Source organism: Camarhynchus parvulus, chromosome 3 (genome assembly GCF_901933205.1).
Source record: "Camarhynchus parvulus chromosome 3, STF_HiC, whole genome shotgun sequence".
Lineage (NCBI taxonomy): Eukaryota > Metazoa > Chordata > Aves > Passeriformes > Thraupidae > Camarhynchus > Camarhynchus parvulus.
The window spans coordinates 36065722-36085010 of record NC_044573.1 but is presented as its reverse complement, the minus strand read 5'-3'; the positions used below and the strand labels follow the sequence as shown (position 1 = coordinate 36085010).

Genomic DNA, 19289 nt, shown 5'->3' with positions numbered 1-19289 from the left:
GAAAAATCTAACTTACTCATGGTCGAGTGAGACAGGTTGGTGATGGAGTCAAAAATTCCTGTAAGATTAATCTATCTTGAGATGACTAGCAGAGAGAGCGCCATCCTGCTGTTTTACTTTCTCAACATGAGACCTCTGTCTTCATGCATGCTTGCTTTCTCTCCACATCTTTGAGCTAGTCTCTAGAGATTTTAATGTTTGGACTGTGCTGATGGAGTGTATTTCACTTTGGGACATCAGGAAACTCAGACAGAACTGGTGATGTTCATCCTCCTACGTTTGGCAGAGGATGTGGTGACTTTTCAAACTCTACCTACCCAGCGGCGACGAGATATCCAGCAAACCCTCACCCAGAACATGGAAAAGATCTTCAGCTTCCTACTAACTGCCCTGCAGCAGAATGTCAACAAGTACAGACTCATGGTAAGAGTCTCCTTCCCTTGGGTCTGGTTTGTGCTGGAGGCATTTAGGAATGCAGCTTGCAAATTGTTGGAGAAGCAAGTGCAGAAACTGAAATCTGTTGCTGCTGCTCTGAGGTAGGGATCTGCTGTGGCCTGGGAGGCTGGTGCTGATCAGAGAACCTGAACACATAAGGCTGATAGTGTTAGTGTTTATACTTTGATTTTGCTAGTGTAAATGGCTTGGGTGGATGCATGCTTCATCCATGCTGTTGGAATGTGTGCTGGCACTAGGGGTGTACAGCTTAGCAAAATGAAGGTGTGGTTGTGGCAGAAACAGGTAATTTGTGGTGGTTTATGTAACACACAGTGATTAAGAGATGCCATCCAGGAATCGTGTCTGTTTTCTCATGCTGTGTGCTACATTTGAGGTGATGCACCAAAATGCCTGAGTTTCTCATGTGTCAACATGTTTCTGAGCCTCTGGTCCTTTTCTCCAAGAGCTCAAGTCAGGAAACCCTTTTTTTGAAAAGTTGCAGTGAAGAATGCTCTTCTGGTTTTGTGTAAACAGACTTCTTTCCTGAATTCTTACCTAGAATCAGAGATGTGCAGGTCAGTCACAATGGATGATGAAGGGGAGTCTCTACCCCCATCTGTTCTGTGAAAAGGAAGTGGATTTGAGAGTGAAGCACAGTCAAGAAACCAAACTAGAAACTAGTTGCTTAGTCATATCTCATACTCTTTTTTTCCCATGAATTAAAATCCAGAGTTATACTAAATGTGAAACTGGGAAGCAATGAAAAACCCTTTTTCTACCTGCCTTCTGTACACCTTCCTGATGCACTGTCAGGCTGAGCAGCCCCCCACACTGTAGAGCAGCCAGTTTTCTGTGCAGTTCATGGTGATGGGAGGGTGACCCTTGTGTGTTTTGTAGTCTGGTTGAAATGCATTTCCAGGTAAGGTTTGCATTGCAATGCTTGAGGCTCTGAAGTGTGGCTGCTTCCGCTAACGGTGGAATCTTTCTGATTGGCAAGGTTGGAGCACCCCAGGAACAAGAAGTCCTCACTTCTCCACAGGTTAGCAGATCTTTGGGCTATTTGTGCACAGGGTTGTTTCTGAGGGTTGGGTGTTCACCTGTCTGCACACAGACTGGGGGAGATGAGGATAGGTCCCCAAGCCCATAATAGTGTGCAGTGCTTATAAGTATGATGGGTTAATAGATAAACGTGTTTATAAGGTGGGTCATATATGAGGTGTTTGGGACTCAAGCTGATTAACTTAAAAACATCACTGCAGTGAATAGTCCCAACCAAAAGCTTACAGTAGAAAGAAATGCTTGTGGTGTCTTTGCGGCTGAAAAACAAATCAAACCTGAGTATCTGAGGGAGACTTGTTTGCATTAGGCAAAAAGATGGTACAGGCAGTGCATTGTTGCTGTTAAGTGTCCTAGGCCTTGGAGTTGGGCTGTAAGTTGCTGCTCCAGCTCTCTCCAGCTGCCTTTCTGACCGTGGAAAAAACACCTTTTCAGACCTGAGTCTTAAAAGCCACCAGCATCTTTTCAGAGTCTGGCTTTTGGGTGTAAGATGCTCTTAAAAGGTCAAAAGTTTATTTCCTGGAAGCCCCCAAGAAGTACCAAAATGCCTTTCCTTCTTGTCTCCTGTGTCTCCCTGGTGCCTGCTGACTGGAGTGTTACCTTTTGGATGAGAAGGGAATTGTGGCTTCACTTGGCAATTCAAGAGTCCTCTTACCTTTCCTAGCTGATGGCTGCAGAGGTGACTGTTGGCTGCAGCAGTGTCCTGAGTGGGAGACTGTGATGCAGCCTCTTTTTTGGCTGTGTCCTTGAGGATAAGCCTGTATAGCAGTGGCTGTGTGGAAGTGTGTGCTGTAGGTGTTATTTACCCTTTCTCATTTTCTTTTTCAGAAAACTAATTTGGCTCAGGAACCAAAGGTGAGTGGAGCTATATGAGAGTTAACTCATTCGTAATTCTTAAGATTTAGGTTACTTAGAACTAGGCTTTTCCCAGGCTTTCGAGTCTGTTGCCTGCAGTTTCACACAGATGGATTTATTCACTCTTAATACAAACCTCTTGAGAAGAGACAAGTGAGGAGTGGCAGCAGAAGGGTCCAGATCTCTCACTTTCTCAGGGGAGGTATTTCGGGGAGTGGGTGGCTTTAGATGGGAATTGCTGTTTTTCTCTGGCTCTGACCTTGTGCCTCCTCTCTGTTCACAGGCCCAGGCAAACTGTCGTGTGGGGATAGCAGCACTCAACACTTTGGCTGGCTACATTGACTGGGTAGCTCTAAGCCATATTACAGCAGACAACTGCAAGCTCTTGGAGATGTTGTGTCTGCTCCTAAATGAGCCTGAACTCCAAGTTGGAGCAGCAGAGTGTCTCCTGATTGCTGTCAGCAGGAAAGTGAGTTCTTCCTCTCTGACTTTTCTGGCTCCCTTTTATTTTTCTCGTATTCTCCTATATAATTCTTCAAACTGAGCAATGCTATCTTTGCCCTTTTATCTGAGAATCAAAATTCAAATTTAGCTGATTCTGTTAATGATATTTGTGTGAGTGTCATGCTAGCACAATACACAGAGCAACCATTAGAACCCTCTCCAAATTCTGTGCTCATTTCTCCTTGCAGTTTGGAGGTCCTCACTGACCTTTTACCCCCCACTTCCTACAACTGTGAAGTGGAAAATAGTGTCATCAGCTGTGTCACCTGGCAGCTCAGAGAAATGACAGCAGGATCTAAATGACAGCAGGTGATTTTGACCCATTCATTCACAAGCAGCTGAGTGTCAAGGCTGAGTGTTTATCAGCTGCCTGTAAATAACTAGCCAGTCTTCTGTGAAAAAAAGATCATGTCTCAGGGTCAATTTTGCCATTTAAAGTTCCTGTGATGGGATTGCTTGGAGACATTTTCTTAGATAGATACCTTGGAATTTTGGCAAGTTTTTACTTAAATCATATGTGGACTGTAAGCCCCTCCCTAGATGGAAAGAAAATTGTGACTCTCCTCATTTTCCTGGCAGATGGAAATAAATATTTATGTAGATGGGAATAAATAAGTTCTAATTGAAGCATGTGGTGTGTTCTGTGTGTAGGGTAAGCTGGAGGATCGGAAGCCTCTGATGGTCTTGTTTGGAGATGTTGCCATGCACTGCATCCTCTCTGCTGCCCAGTGAGTATCCTGGTGATTTCACACAATACTGCATACAAATGGCTTTGTAGGTGCAAAAGATACTGCTGCTTAAGCAAAGGAAGCAGGGACTGGATAGGAGAGAACAAAACCACTATTTCTTTTGCAAAACCTGGCAAAACAGGAAGTTTTTTTCAAAACCCATAATTGAAAGAAAAGAGGTGTAAATATCACAGCTCCCCTGACTTTGTTTCAGCCTGAAGCTGATCCAGAGGAGGCACTCTTTCAAAGAGGCAATTTGAGAGGTTTTAGATGCCAATAAAGCAGTACTTCTTGATAATAGCAAAGAAAATCCCACTGCGAAAAAATCAAATTGCTCTAGTCCTCTTTCTGTCTACAAGATAGACAGCAGTGTGCCTGTCACCTACAGCATGAGTAACTGTGATCCTGTTTTTTCCTCCTTCCCTCATTCCCAGGACAGCAGATGGAGAAGGCCTGGTGGAGAAGCACTATGTTTTCTTGAAGAGGCTTTGCCAAGTTTTGTGCGCATTGGGCAGCCAGCTATGTGCGTTGCTAGTAAGTCTTTATTAATACCAACAGCAACCCTGGCAGGGCTAGTTTTTAGGGCTGGGGCTTGAGGCAACCCTGATCTAAGGTAGGACCAGGGTTCTCTCCGTGCATTTCCAAAAGGCAGAAATGGCTCTGCTTTTAAGTGGGTTAACTGTATCCTACCAAGTCATAGAAATGTAGACTGGAGGGACCCTGACTGATGCCAGGGCTTTGCTGTCATCAAGAACCATTTCCTATAACCTCTGTAAAATGCTGAGCTTCACTGCAAATTGGTCAGGTTTTTAGCTGACTACTGCTGGAGAAAATCTAGTCCAGGAAATTACTCTTCTATTGGAAGCCTTTTAAATTTCCCAGTAAATTTAACTCAGAGAGTATACCTGTCTGTTCTTCTACCAAGACTCTCTGAAGCTGAAGGAAGAAACGGGTTTTATTCCTGCTGTTCATCTTTGTAATGCTTTATGTCAATGTTGGGATGAAGATGCAAATTCATACTGTTCATGCCATGCTGGTGCTGAATTCCCACTCTCTCCATTCAACTGAGTGCTTCTGCAATGAAGAAGGCAGGCTTGTTGAGAGATGCTGTTTGTGGGGAGATTGAAGCAACCAGCTTGTAAAAGCAATAGAGCAAAGTAAAGTCTCATAGGGAGAGAAAGAAAAAAACCAAAAACAATCCTTGAGAATTCATCCCTAAAAAGAATGGACAGCATACAGAGTGCATTACTGCTTGCAGCGACTCCGCTTGCTGTTAGGCAGTAGGAGCTGTTAATCCATAATGAAGTTATGAGATTGAGTTTGCTAATTCAGATTCACTTAGGAGAGGCAGCACTGAGCTGTACAGTTTCAGGGATCTTCAGGGCACCAGATCATGTTATAATTTCTGAGAAGATGCAAAACCTTGAGTTTATGGCTCAGGGCAAAACTTAATGTCCTGACAAACTTCCAAGAAAGTTACTGGTCATGGATACCCATATGTTAAATACACAAAATGGAGAAAATTTGGAGAAATTGAGTGAAATTATCTGGGTGTATTTTCCTGTGAAATTCTTTGGTTTGAATTGTACTACTTTAGTATTGCTGTGTGGGTTTGACCTAATAGAATTGAAATTGTGACTCACAGCAGCAGCAGTGGTTGTAAATTTGGTTTTAATGGAGCTCCACTGTGTGAGAAGTCACCTGTTACTCTTGAATGAGGGTGGTGGTGTCCCCAGCACCTCCAGGCTGGTCAACAGAACTTGATGTTCCTTGGGCTGTAGTGGTTTCAGAAAAAAATCAGTTGTTCAGTGTTTCTGTCTCTGCTCCTTTACAGTCTATGGCCTTGGATGTAGTGCTCCTGCTTTACCCTGAAACATACCATTTGTGAGCCCAGCCTGCCATAAAGTTAGTATTTTGTCTGAAATACTTCATGTTCCTCATAGGGCTCAGATTGTAATGTGGAAACGCCAGCCAACTTTGGAAAATACCTTGAGTCATTTTTAGCCTTCACAACCCATCCCAGCCAGGTATGTAAAGGGCTGAAAATCTCATGTGTGTCTGTGTGTGTTAATGCATAATTGAGCTGGCCTGTAGAAAACTACAGAACTTCAGCTGCTAAATATTGCTCTCTAGGCTCTCCATTTCAGCTGAAGGCCTGGAAGGCAGAGTGTTTTCTACTTATTACCACACCATCAGGAGCAGTTCCTGACACAGAGAACTGAGTAGAAAATGCAGAATTTGCAGCCAGTCCTAGTATTAGGAATTGTTGGCTTTCTGGGAATTTGCAGTGTGCCTTCAATGTGCCTTAGCCTCAGCTTAATAGTCAGTATAATTTGCTGTTGCTTTCTGATAGCAACACTTAATGTTAGCAGTAGAAATTTCAGCACTGAAATCCTGCTCTGCTTGTCTCTTTTCTCTCTTCTTCCCCCAGTTTCTGCGCTCTTCCACCCAGATCACATGGGGAGCCCTCTTTCGGCATGAAGTTCTGTCTCGTGACCCTTTGTTGCTGGCTGTCGTTCCCAAGTATCTCCGTGCATCCATGACCAACCTGGTGAAGGTATGTGGAAATCACAGGTGGTTTTGGGAAGGTGCCTGGTGGACGTGGCCTGTGGGTCATGGGGGAAGAAACAACATTTTTGTTGTGTCGTGGCCAAACATGATCTCCAGGCTGTTGAGCACAGTTGTATCTTGCTCCTTGCCTCCAGCCTTCATCTCCTTGAAGCTGGTGTTAGCTGTAATGGTTGACTTTTTTTTCTTCCTGAGCTTTTCCACTTTGTCTCCAGGTCGGCTTTCCTTCCAAAGCAGACAGCCCCAGCTGTGAATACTCCCGTTTTGATTTTGACAGTGATGAGGACTTCAATGCCTTCTTCAACTGTAAGTTGCCAAGACTTTTTCTGCATTCTGTTGTCTGTCCGTCCTTCCTCCTTTTAGTCACTGGCTGAGCTTGGAGCCTACCAAATTGGCTTGGCAGCTTCCATTTGTTTCTCAACTTTTTAAGTCTGGATCTTGGAGTAAATTAAGTTAGGATTTTCCTGGGGCAGCTCATGTGTTTAATTTTAGTATTTGCTGTTGTTTTGCTGGCTGGTCAGATAGATGGCCTAATAGCATTCTGGTATCAGAGCAAATGTGTCTTTTGGTCACCTAGAGGAGGAAATCAAACAGCCTCAAGTCATGCTCAGATTAGGAGAGGAAGGCAGCTTACAAAAGACTTTAGATGTCATTCCAGAAAGAATCTGTCTTGGCCCTGGTAGGAAGCTTCTGGTTTAGTACCAATAGCTAAATTTGAGCAATTACAATAGCCTAATTTAATAAGAATCTTAAACCAGCGCTGGATATTAATGATTTTACTTTTTCTTTCATCTTGTATTTTTCTTTCCAAAACTGAAGTTGGTTCTCACTGGCTGGTGTAATTTGGTACTAACTTGGTGGGTGGGAGGATCCATGGAAGAAATTACATAAATTTTTACTTTTTACATTTATATCTGAAGATTTTAAGTGTTTCATTTTTATTGCTTACTAGATAGTTTTACTTATTGTAAGAAATCCTTTTGGATAGAAAATATAAAGTAGCTAAATGCACAAAGCCAGAATCTGAAATAGTTTTAGAGGGTTAAGTTATATTGAAGACATTACATATATAAGAAAATATAACTAACTTGAAACACAAAATGAAATTACTTGGCAACACAACTTTAATTAACAATGCAAGTTGCATTTGTGTAGTCAGCAGAGCTGATTCTTTTGTGTGGTCATGCACTGGAATATTTTGGAACAAGTGAAATTCCTGTTCTGTACTTTGTCTTTAGTGTCTTTGAAATTGAAAACAAGGCAACTGGGTTTTGAGATCAAGTTTGTTTGTCATTAGTTGCATAATCTAGGAAAAGTGTTTAGCTAAAGGAAGTGATAGTTCTCTAATGCTGGTATTTAATCTCAGTATCCCCAGGTGCTCTGTAAGCAGCAAACATTTATAGTTTGTAGCATATTTTAAATGAAGAATAGAGGCTTAATTGTAGTAAATCTGGTTTAGCATTGATGCCTTTTCCTGGTCTTAAAAAATTGAGAGCCAGACACGGTTATGCGATAAGGGATTTTCACCTTGGTAAGGTAAAAGGTGCCACAATGCACCTTGGCGTGGTGGTGCACCAATAAGGATCCTTATTAAAATACCGAGGTAGAAATCCCTTATCCTTTAACCATGTCTGGCTCTCAGTTTTTTAAGACCAGGAAAAGGCATCAGCATAGATTTTCATAATTCATACTGCATTTTAATTGTACTTTTTTTAATGTTAGTCTGTCATTTTTTAGTCTACTTAAATCACTTCAAAAATTGCCCATCCTGTCGTACCTGCTTTACTGGTTGTGTATCTGTGCCCACTACACAGCTGTTGCCAAAGCAGAAGTCCTGGCTCTGCAAAATTGGCAGCATCAGCTGGTTTCTTGGTGTGTGATTTTTCCCTGCAGCCTTCCGAGCCCAGCAAGGAGAGGTGATGAGGATGGCTTGTCGTCTGGACCCTCTAACTGGCTTCCAAATGGCTGGTGAATGGCTGAAGTACCAACTCACAGCTCCTGTTGATACTGGACCCACGAACTGTAGGTTACCTGAAAAATATTAGGGATATGGGATTTATTTTTATAATTAAAGCCAAGAAGAAATTTCTTGGCCTTGTTTAAGTGGTAGCCAAGACTCCATGATAGATTTTAAGGATTTTAAGGTTTTTGCAAGTTAAAAGCAAAATGAAGTCAAACCCACCCCTTCCCTAATTTATCCCTTTCAAGTCTACATATGGAAAAAGTAATGTAAAGCCCGTGGCTCCTCCTTTTCTTACCCCAAATCTCTCTGCAGAACAGGTACAGCTGTCACTCTGATACAATTTTACAATTATTTGGGCCATTTTATCTTTGTAATGTATTTATTACTTTTGTTAGGGAAGTTATGCTTATCTGGCAAATTTCTTGTCATTCTCTTTGCTTTCCCTGCTCTGAAGGAAGGCTGCTTGGTGCTCTGCAAAGTCACACTGAGGGCAGTCTTGCCTGCAGTGCTGAGCCCGGGCATGTGGTCTCCCTTCTTTTCTCTTCTGTGATCTATTCATATTGCTCTGCACAGTACCTCAAAGATTTATGCCTCAGGAGCCTTCACTTGAATTAAGCAAATGACACGGGATTACCTTAATTGCTCCCAGTGCATCCCTGCCAGGCATCTGCAGGGAGAGCTGTGTGCTTAAAATACTTGTGAGTGCTAAGGTGTTGCAGCACAGGAACTTGCCAGGCTGTTAGTCTGTCATTTTTTAGTCCACTATACTGTTGAGGAGCATGGTGAGAGCTCCAGTGTTCTCTTCCTTTCAGCTAAGACAGGCGAAGGTCTCTGCTCCATCTTCTCTCCATCCTTTGTGCAGTGGGATGCCATGACCTTCTTCTCAGAGAGCGTCATCAGCCAGATGTTTCGAACCATGGACAAAGATGTATGTGTATCCCATGCTCCTGCCTTCTCTCCTGCCTGCTTCTGGGTCGACACCAGAGGGGTTTTGCAGTTCTGTTATCCTTGAGCAGTTTGTAGTAGTGGTTACCTCCTTGCAAAACCCAGAATGTTTGGTGAACCGTTCTCATGAGGAATAATGACCCTTCTTTTGATGACACCAAACTCATACTGGCGTGTCTTAGTTTTGGACACTATGGGATGAGAAGTCACAGGAGAGTGCTCAGGTGACAGGTTTTTACATAGTGCCTTGCTAGAGAAGAGATTACTTAAGGAAAAATTTCTCGAGTTTATTTAATTATCCTCTTATTAGTTCTTTTAATTTTTTTTTATTTCTAACTAAATGAGAGAGTCTGTGCCCAGAGAGTAGGAGATCATTTTCTCTCTCTTGTTCAACAGCAGGTAAATCAGAAGGATCAGTTTGATGTAGACTGACTTGATTTTTTTATTAGATTAAACTGCTCATATACTCATCAGTCTAATCACAGTAGAATAATTATGTGGGTCAGTACAGTTGGTTAAGCTTGAAATCTGTTGGACAATGTCAGGAGGAGAATTGGGAGACAGCCTGAGAGAGGAAATGTGCCTTTCCCAGAGGTGTAAGCAATAGTATGGGGACTAGAGACTGATGTCTCAAGACTGTCCTATCAACAGTGGCGATGTTGCTGTCTTTTTTGCCTCAGCCTTTTTCCTAGGTTTTGTAGGAAGTATACTACAGGTTGAAGTATTGAGTGTTGCCTCTCTTTTTCTTTCCTTTCTTTTTGCTGCCTTTGTAGGAAATCCCTGTGAATGATGGCATAGATCTACTGCAGCTTGTCCTTAATTTTGAAACAAAAGATCCTCTGATCCTGTCCTGTGTGCTCACCAATGTCTCTGCCCTCTTTCCGTTTGTCACTTACCGACCAGAATACCTCCCCCAAGTACTTTCCAAGGTAGGTACATGCAGATCCTGCTAAAACTACATCAGCTTTTTGTGGTGCAGGGCTCTTGGACTAAACTGCAGGAGTCAGTCCTCTTGATGCTGCTGTCAGGGAAGGACTGTTCTTCATGTTAAAGATGGGAGAAACCGAGACTGAGACTTGTCACAAGAAGAGTAATGTCAATTAACCCAAATTTTGTAGTTTTTAGCCTTAAATATTAGTATAATTACATGCTCTGGCCATGTTTTATTTCAAGGTGTCACTGTATTGATGATTCATTTTTCAGCTCACTCAGGGGTTCTTCACTGACTTCAATGAAATTGCATTAAAATCCTTATTACCTGTTCCTTGAGCTCAAAGAGACATGAGTTCTAAATATTAACAAATGATACAATTTTTGTATTTTTCCTCCCTTTTCTCACAGCTATTTGCTTCAGTTACCTTTGAAGTTGTAGAAGAAAGTAAGGTACGTCTGAATTATTATCTACTAATGAGTTATAACAGTTGGATCCCATCATATTCTAGTGGAGGGAGCATCCTGAGTCTGAAGACTCTGCTGAAGTAGGCTTCTCAAGTATAGTTCTGCTCCTGAAAAAGCTGGGGCGTCTAGATATTGCTGATCTCTGTGGCTGACGTCACCTACTAAGCTTTGGCTCACAAACTTAGAAGGCCACAGGTGTGCTCTAAGGCCAGTGCACTTAGTTCCCCAGTCAGTGCTGGCCTTCCTGAGAGTGAAATCCCTTCATTAGCTCTGGGTATTCTTTTAGTACTTGGCATAAATGGCTCTGAAGGATGGCTTTAAACCTGCCAGTTACCTAAGGAGTGCCTGAAGTCTTGAAATAGTGAGTAAGAGCTATGGCATCCTCACTCCTGAAGTACAGCTTGTTTGAACATGGACTGCTTGGGTTGACTACTGCTTCAGAGGAAATCTGGTTGCTGCATGATTGTTTGGAGGGAGCAGGGGAGGCATGGAGATGTTTTTTTGATCTGTGCTCAACAGTGCAGAAATCTATATGTAATGAATTTGTCTCTTGAAGATACCCTGCATTTGGCTGAACTTTTGTTTTGTTGCATTGAAGTTTGTTGTGTCTGTCCAGGCTCCTAGAACTCGAGCAGTGAAGAATGTGAGAAGGCATGCGTGCTCCTCAATCATAAAGATGTGCCGGGATTACCCTCAGCTTGTCCTGGTATGTAAATGCAACTGTCATGAAGAGTCTTGCCTCAGTTTCAGTTGGATTTTGTGGGATCTTCAACTTCCTTGGCTACAGTCTCTGCTTTCTTTCCAGGAGACATTCCTCCTGCACAAATGCAAAGTGGTTCATTCCCTGTACCTCTTTTCTTCCCCACTGAAAGATTTTCTGCCTGAGGAGTTGAATTGTAGATTGGTGGGTTAAATGTGAAAGGGATGATGAGGAAGATACAAGCAGCACTGCATTGGTTTTATGGGAATGTTTGCTGAATGTCTATGTTATCACCTGTGTTGGTCTCAGCTAATTCCTTAGCTGAAGACTCTAGCATAGCTAATCACTAGATTTTCTTCTGTTACTTAGCAGAATATAGGAGAAAAAGGAGAGTATTTGTTGTCTGGACGAGCTTGAGATTAGAAGACAAATACATTTAAATTCCATGAGCTGTGTTTTGTTCATTTTTCTGAAGTAAACAGTCTCTGCATGCAACATTCTTTAGATGCGTTTCTGTGGAGTGGGACCTAGGATTATGGGAGGACCATAGGATATTGCTAGTTTAAACAAAGACATTTTTAAAGGATGTTAATTAAGGTAATTTGGAGGTTCCAGTCTGCATTCTATAATTGATGCTAAGAACTAATAGGTTGGTTTTTGTTCCACTTAACTGGTCCTTGAGCTATAACTGTCTCTTTCCCAAACATCCTCATTAGAAAGAGCCAAGGACCCAGAGAGATGAGTCCAAAGAGATTGTCCCAAAAGATGTTCAGGGGACTTTGCTGAAGAGGATGATTGCTAATGTTTGTACAGAATTATGGGTAGATGCGGTGGCAACTGGAGAAGGAAGGGAAGAAGTGCAAGAATTCCTGTGGCACTCATTGTAACCATATGAGTTGTTACTTACCACAAGCAAAGAGATGGATGAATCCTGAGTCTGGCCAAAGAAGCAAGGTGTTTTCTGTGAGCAAATAAAAGCACCAGAACTGTTTTGAGGTGTGACACTGCTTTAAGGGATATAACTGCCTAGGGAGAGATTTCCTTTTCTTATTTCAGTCATTGTGGAGAGTTAAAGTAAAATGAATGCAGGATAATGATAGAGGGGTAGGGAAGAACAGAAGTTCCCTTAGACTGAACATGCAGAGAAATTTGAGTGTGAGGAGGAGATGGCCATGTTGAGAAAAGGTAACAGCCATTCTCCTCCAGCTGTACAGTACACCCCCTTCTCTACCTCCCCCAGTGGCCCTCCTCCATACCAGATGCATGATGCTTTTCCACTTGGATGTGTTTTCTAGCCAAACTTTGAGATGTTGTACAACCATGTGAAACAGCTGCTGTCAAATGAGCTGCTTCTGACACAGATGGAGAAGTGTGCTCTTATGGAGGCCCTTGTCCTCATCAGCAACCAGTTTAAGGACTATGAGCGACAGAAGGCTTTCCTGGAGGAGCTCATGGCTCCTGTGGCTGGCTTGTGGCTCTCCCCAGAGATGCAGAGGTATGGGTTACTTTTCTTTCTGTTGGTCATTTCTTCTCCAACTTTGAACTGCAGGTGTTGAAGAGGTAATGCCCTGCCCAGTAAGGAAACACACAAACCATAGGAGGGTGGTGGGCTGCCTCTTGACCTCCTGTGCTGTGGGCAGTCATTGTGATAATAGTTTTACAGTTCAGAAACTGCCAACAGACTAAATGCTGTTTGCTGAAAATTTCTGGGTAAGAATTGCTTAAGGTAATAAAGGAACATTCCCCAGCATGCTCAAAGCATTTGCATAAAATAAGAAATAAAAGACATCCTTGCTTATCCCCAGGTGAAGGTAAGAAGATGAGTTCTTACTAAAACTGAGATGTCTTGCAGCTCTGGGTAGCTGGGCACGCACAAGAGTTTTCCCAGGCCGGCTATCTTCATAAGAGATTTGAATCTTTTAGAACCCCACAGCCCAAGAGAACTGATAATGTTTGGAGAGTGTACCCATCTCTGATGCTTTTTAGGCATGTTCCTATGTAGAGGATGGAGTGCTACCTAGCCTCTCTAGCCTGCTCTGTATTTGTGAGGTGTACATTGCCAGTGCAAAGCTCTGCTTAAATTCCCTGGTACAAACAATAATCCCATTGTTGTCTTCTGCTGCTGCCAGAGTCCTCTCAGATCCTGAAGCCTTTATATCCTACGTGGGTGCAGACAACAAAATTGCTGATCCAGTCATGGAAGATCCTAGTGGCCTAAACCGGTCTAGAGTGAGTATCATTACCAGGAGAGGTGTAATCCTTAATGAAAGGAGACCTGCCTCCTTCCATCCCCATTTCTCTTGTGATTGCACACAAGGTCTGTGATCATGTACTTCTTTAGATTGCAGAATAACAGGCTGGCCTTTGCTCTTTAAGCTACAGTAAAGAGCATGCAGGCCATGCAAAACAACATTATTTATCAGAGTGAAGCACACTGTTTCCTACTCTTTGTTTATAATAGAGTTTGGTTTTGGAGAAGCAATTGATTTCCATGATTTTTAGAAATATGGCACAGTGAATTGTGCTTTTTAAACCAGGAAAACACTGTGCTCAGACTGGAGCACAGAATATAATTAAAATTCATCTGAGGAGATTTGTGTTGAATTTTTAGTGTAAAATCTTCACTTGAACTGCAAACGGAGTTGCTGTCCTCAGATCTGTAGAAGACACTGAAATGTAGTCCATAGAGTGATTTGGGGCTAATGCAGTTCTGTCATCTCAGATCCTCTATCTGTCCCAGCACTGCATCTTCCCTCATGAAGGACATGAGGAACTGATGGTCTAGACCCTTACTTTTAGCAGCCTGCCTGGCTGCTTGCATGCTCTTGAGAGGGTATGCATTGGTGCTTTGTCTGATAGTGAATTCCTAGGCCATCCTGCCATGGCCAGGGCTCTCTGAAGGTGATGGAATACAGCATGATCATTTGCTGCATTTTCCTGGCAGCAAACTCACCAGAGGTTGTTCCTATCACCAGGTTAGGCTCACTGTAGAGCATTCCCTTTGAGATGGGATGATGTGTTTCTCTGAGAACCTGTTGATTCAGACTGTGATCTGGCTAAGAAATGCTTTCTCCACATCTCTTGCTGCAGATAAGCTTTTGTGTGTACACTATTCTGGGAGTTGTGAAACGAGCTCGTTGGCCTGCTGCTACTGAAGAGGCAAAAGCTGGAGGATTCTTTTTGGGATACCTGCCCAGTGGAACTCCAATGTACCGTAATCCCTGCACTGAGCAGGTCCTGAAGCTTTTTGACAATTTACTTGCTCTCATAAGGTGGGTCAGGTTGATTTGAAATCATTTATGTTGGCTTATAAATCTCTGAAAGCCAAACTGTGATAAAGAGGTGGAATGATCAGAGCATGGTTTGCCCAGTGAAGCCAGTGGGAATACAGGCTGGTGCCAGTGCCCAAGTACTGTTCCTGACTGCTCACAGTGGGGAATGGCACTGTGCAAACTGGAGCCTTCTCAATGTTCATTGGCCTGGCCTGCAGGAGGCCATCAAAGCTAATGGGAGCTTGTGCTGGGGTTGCCTCCCCCACCTCCACTGCTGTAGTTCTGCCACCCAGTTAATGATTTCTCAGCTAACATCTCTGCTCTGCCCTCAGCCCCTACAAGGCCACCTCTCCTGTCACTACCAGGGCAGTCCCAGCTCTCATCACATCCTGCTCGCTTTGTTCTCTCTTCAGTGTTAAATTAAGCTGGCTTGGCTGACCATGAGCAGCGGCCTCCTGAAGCACTGTCTGCTCTTGAAATCAGTGGATGCATACTCTCAGGCTGTTGCTACCATGCAGTGCCTCTCTGCGTGTCACCAGTGGTGTGTTGGTCTGGGGCAGCAAGAGAAGGCAGAAAAGGGAAATCCTGAAGAACACAGTTCCCAGAATTACAAAGGAGAAGTTTCTCAGGGTAACTCCTGACACTGGGAGTTTGCCAGACTTATGGGACAATTTTGTAAGAGAACATGTTACATACTTGAAAACTTGCTGCTCTGTCCTTGGCAGGGGCCTTTTGAGAAAAAGCATTTGCAGATCCACTTTGATTTTCAGCTCCTGGGTTTGTAAGGGAAGGGGCTCTGTTGCCTGAGCTCTGTCTAGTCAAGTATGTTTAGTACTCACTGAGCTCAGAAATGTGCTGCTTCCAGAGAGAAGCAACATGCTGGACTGTTTGGACAAGCACATGCTGTCTTGGCCCACACTGGCAGTGTTCCTCATCACTAAACTCTGTAGCACAGTGACCAATGGCCACAGTGTTTTTGCCTTTTATCCTGGAAGGCTGAAGATCCTACTGATGAGCTTTTGGGAGAGGTTAGGTGGAGTTCACCTGAGTAGTGGTAGCCTTATGCAATTTCTTCCAGTGCTTGCCATATTGTGTCATATTGTGTGAGAGCAACTAAACCGGTGCCCAGGGTCTGTACAGGCTGCAACAGACACTTCTTCCTCATGCAGTCACTGTTCCTGCCAGAACTTGTGCCTCAGTAAAATCACTTGGGATCTCTGTTACAACAGGCCTAGGAAACTGTCATCCATCTTCTGTCACCACTTCTGTGAAGAAGCAGAAACTCTGTGCCTGGCTTTTAGCACCTCCAAGAGAACACATGAGCTATGTTCTCTATCCACGATATAAAGGAAGGGGCTCCATGGCTGGTTTGGGCTTTTTTTGAGATAAAATGTCTGTGTTCAAGCATCTCACCTGCAGACCAAAATATTTTCTGTGTACATGGTAGTAACATACATGGAGAAACCTGTACTTCACTTGGGCTTTTCTTAAGCTGGATGCTCCAACAAGAACTAATGAATGATGTATTCAGAACAGTGGATCTTTTTTTGCTTCATATTTTTTCATTGCTTCTGTTGGATATATAGGACTCTCTTTGACAACTGCAAGCTCCTAGTTGTTCAGTGCTGGTGTTGATGATGATGCTTAAATCTTTTTGGCGAAGCTGGATCTTGTGCTATGGAGCTCCTGTTGTGTTCTTTGCTGACTTCAGGTGCTTTTCCATGTATGTCATCCTCAAGCCCTCTTTAATATGGATCACACAGGAGAATATGGAATCTGTAGCTGCCCGTCAGCAGGCAGGAGGTATGACGATATGAGGAAGGCTGCCTGGCAGGAAAGCTGCCTGTGTTTAGGATGCCTTCAGGGATGTAGCTACATTACTACCTGGGGATGGATGCTTCTCTGAGATCTGTGCCATTGGGCAGCTCTCTGTATGGATAAGCAGCATCCAGTGTTGCCCACGTGTAACCCTGGGACAGAGATATGGAAGTCCCTGCAGGCTGTGATGGCTTCTGTGTTAACAGATGTGCAAGTAGCAGTAGCATGGATCCTGCTGAGCAGCTGAACTCAGCACCAAGTCAGGCCACCAGTGTGCTAACAGAGGGGGTTTCCAGGCTGAGCAGGTGGGACTGCTGCTCTCTGGATAGTGTATGGTATTCTGCTGCTGTGTAAGCAGACAGAGGCAGTGAAGCTGTTAAACCATTGGGCCTTTGCCAGGGTGGTATGTAGCCTGAAGGGAGGTCATGGGTGAGATCAAACTGAGAAGAATGAGGTAGTCCAGGTAATGGAATAATAAAGTAGCTTTGAGTGGCATCTTACTGTGCCTACCTGTATTTGTATCTGTGTTGGTAGCTGTGTTAAATGAATTATTTTGAGGTTGCTTTATTAATCACTGCTTGCAGTTTTCAGAGTAATGATTCTCCTGTCCTCTGTGGCACCTCATTTTATTTAGGTATTTTCTAGCTACTGGCTTAAAACGTTCACTCCTGAATTTAAACCCAAGTCATGATTTTCAGCCACCTTGGTGCATTTCTGCAGTCAGTAGCTGCATGACCTGATTGGTGCAGAACCTTTATTGTGCTGGGATTTTGCTCGTGTTCTGTTGCAAATTAGGTGCTCAGGCTCAGCAAATGCTTTGCTTAGACAAAAGCTTTTTTGGAACTCCTGATGATGAAATGCTGACACTGCCAAAGCATTAATGCTGATGAAAGAATTCTTGGTTAGACATGGATGCTGTAGGCATTTTCATTGTAGACAACTTTGGAAAGATTCTTCAATCATGGACTGTCCTAAAGGACTCATCTTCTGGTTTACAAGCTGTTCTCTCTAGGCATCAGATACTCTTTCTAGCAGAGCTGTGACCATCACTGAAAATTCCCCAAGTCCCGCCATATCCTTCGCTTGTCTTTTCTAAAGCATAAATGTCTCTTGAAATTAGTTTGTTTTCCTGTGTGTGGGGTGCCCAGGAGTGCTGATAAGTCTCAGCTGGAACATGCCTAGGGGCTACATCATCATACATGAGGGCTCTTGGATGCCTTTTTAACTCCCATAGGGAGTGGGTGGTTGGCCATTTTCTCTCCATTCCCACTGGGAAGTTGCCAGAGTATTAAGACAGCTTGCCCTGTAAGTGGACATCTGCCTCCCAACTTGCAGACTTAAGAAAATGCTTCAAGGACTCTGAAACAAGTAAGGACCATGACCACACCTTCAGGATATGACTGTCTGGCCTGTCCTGCTGGAGTTAGTGCCCCTGATTTCAGGGTTCACCTTTGCAATTACACAGTCCCTGCATTTGCCCCACTGGCCTTCTGCCCAGCATGAGGCAAGGCCAACACTGACATGGAGTGGACAGGAGACATGCAAGAGAATTATTTTAGTGGCTAGGTTTCAGGATAGCCTCAAGCAGAAATGTACAGCTTTTTGAGTCAGTGGGGCAGCATTAACCAGTGTGGAAGCTGGCCCTGGCCCTTCTTGGCAAAGCAGAATCAGCTTGTGCCCCTTTGAGGCCTGTTGCATGGTGTTAGATCCAGCCCAGAATGAGAGTATGAGTCATTTCTATAGCTCTCTCTCATGAAGTTCACATACTTGCCTTCCTCATATGCAGTGAGCAGGGGAGTATTTAACACTTGCTGAGAGAAACAGGCTAGTTGTGGTTTTGGAGCTTTCTGCAAATGCAGGCAGACATCACTGCATCACAGTTGCCAGAATTATGAAAGTAGACCTTTGAAAAAAAAACCCAAAACCCAATAATTACTACATGAGTGAAAGCTGAGACTCTGGAGAACATCCTGAGGTCTGTCCACCCTCCCTTCCCCCAGCCATTCCCATGTACCCCCTGCTTTGGGAAACGCTGCTGAGGGGGAGATACTGAGTTGCCCTTGATCACCTCTAGCAGCAGGTACAATGGCATTGCAGTTTTGGAGGAGGCTGCAGGATTTGTGCTGTGTGCAGCTGGCGACACCCAGAGTGGAGGTCTGAGGTCTCAAAGGAGAGAGGTAGGTGAGAGAGACACCCCTGCCGAGTCCAGCTCTGAGCGTCAGTACTCTGGCTGAGAGAGGGGACCCATTTTGGCTTGGATGGCAAGAAGCAGCCACCCATGGCTGAATTGGTGTCCCTTGCAGACAGCTGACAGTGGCCACTTCCTATGATTGGGAACTGTTCCCAGCTGGATGTGTTGTCCAGGGGGCAGATGTGCCTGCCATGAGTAACATCTGATTGGACTGATGTTCTCACTAGAGTCTCTCCAATGCCACCTGCCATTCTGGGGGCTGTGACCCATCCCTGAGGGGCAGTGTGTGTATTTTGGAGCTGAAGCAGCCCCTCCCTCTGCAGGGGCGTTAGGTGCAGAAGACCTTTTGAGATGACAGAATCCATGTCTTGTCAGTTCTAAAAATACATTCTTGGATCCCTTTGGCCAAGCTAATAAGTTGTTCCCAGCATCATCTGGAGAATTGCTGGGAGTTTTTGCTGCCAGTGCTTGCAAGGGGTGGGATGAACTGAAATAAGTGGAAGGGGCAGCCAGGAGATTCAGGACATGAGGTGGAGTCACTCCATGTCTCTGTTGGGTCAGCTTCCCCAGTATTTTTGCAGGTGGGGAAGGGGGATCCCATGCACATGTGCGTGGTCTCACCTTCCTCATCATCTGCCTCAGAAGAGCTGTCCACAAGCTGAAGGAGGATTCCACTGTCAAGGGCAAAAAGGGATTGATTTACATGAGTATAAACCAAGTGCTCTTCTGTTTCAGGACTCACAACAACCTCTACACGCCAGAGATGGTGGCCAGGCTGGGGGATACATTTGCAAAGGCCTTGGACATGCTGGAAGTGGAGAAGAATGCCATTCTAGGTAAGAGGTTTCTCTTCAGG

General features: G+C 44.0%; 1 protein-coding gene across 4 annotated transcripts in view; it reads left to right on the top strand.

Annotated features, from left to right (window-relative positions):
* XPO5 (exportin 5) overlaps positions 1-19289 on the top strand; it is a 29659-nt gene that overhangs the window by 2029 nt on the left and 8341 nt on the right. Inside the window, exons 5-22 of one of the 4 annotated variants that reach the window (XM_030944487.1) lie at positions 241-423; positions 1433-1474; positions 2320-2346; positions 2630-2815; positions 3502-3578; positions 4013-4112; positions 5522-5605; positions 6010-6135; positions 6362-6452; positions 8040-8168; positions 8922-9037; positions 9828-9983; positions 10396-10437; positions 11069-11158; positions 12448-12647; positions 13282-13381; positions 14243-14424; positions 19169-19269. In XM_030944487.1, coding sequence (XP_030800347.1) covers positions 241-423; positions 1433-1474; positions 2320-2346; positions 2630-2815; positions 3502-3578; positions 4013-4112; positions 5522-5605; positions 6010-6135; positions 6362-6452; positions 8040-8168; positions 8922-9037; positions 9828-9983; positions 10396-10437; positions 11069-11158; positions 12448-12647; positions 13282-13381; positions 14243-14424; positions 19169-19269 — 2032 coding nt within the window. Of the gene's footprint in view, positions 1-240; positions 424-1432; positions 1475-2319; positions 2347-2629; positions 2816-3501; positions 3579-4012; positions 4113-5521; positions 5606-6009; positions 6136-6361; positions 6453-8039; positions 8169-8921; positions 9038-9827; positions 9984-10395; positions 10438-11050; positions 11159-12447; positions 12648-13281; positions 13382-14242; positions 14425-19168; positions 19270-19289 lie in introns of all 4 variants that reach the window. The other 3 variants (XM_030944486.1, XM_030944489.1, XM_030944488.1) reach the window with 3 other exon arrangements.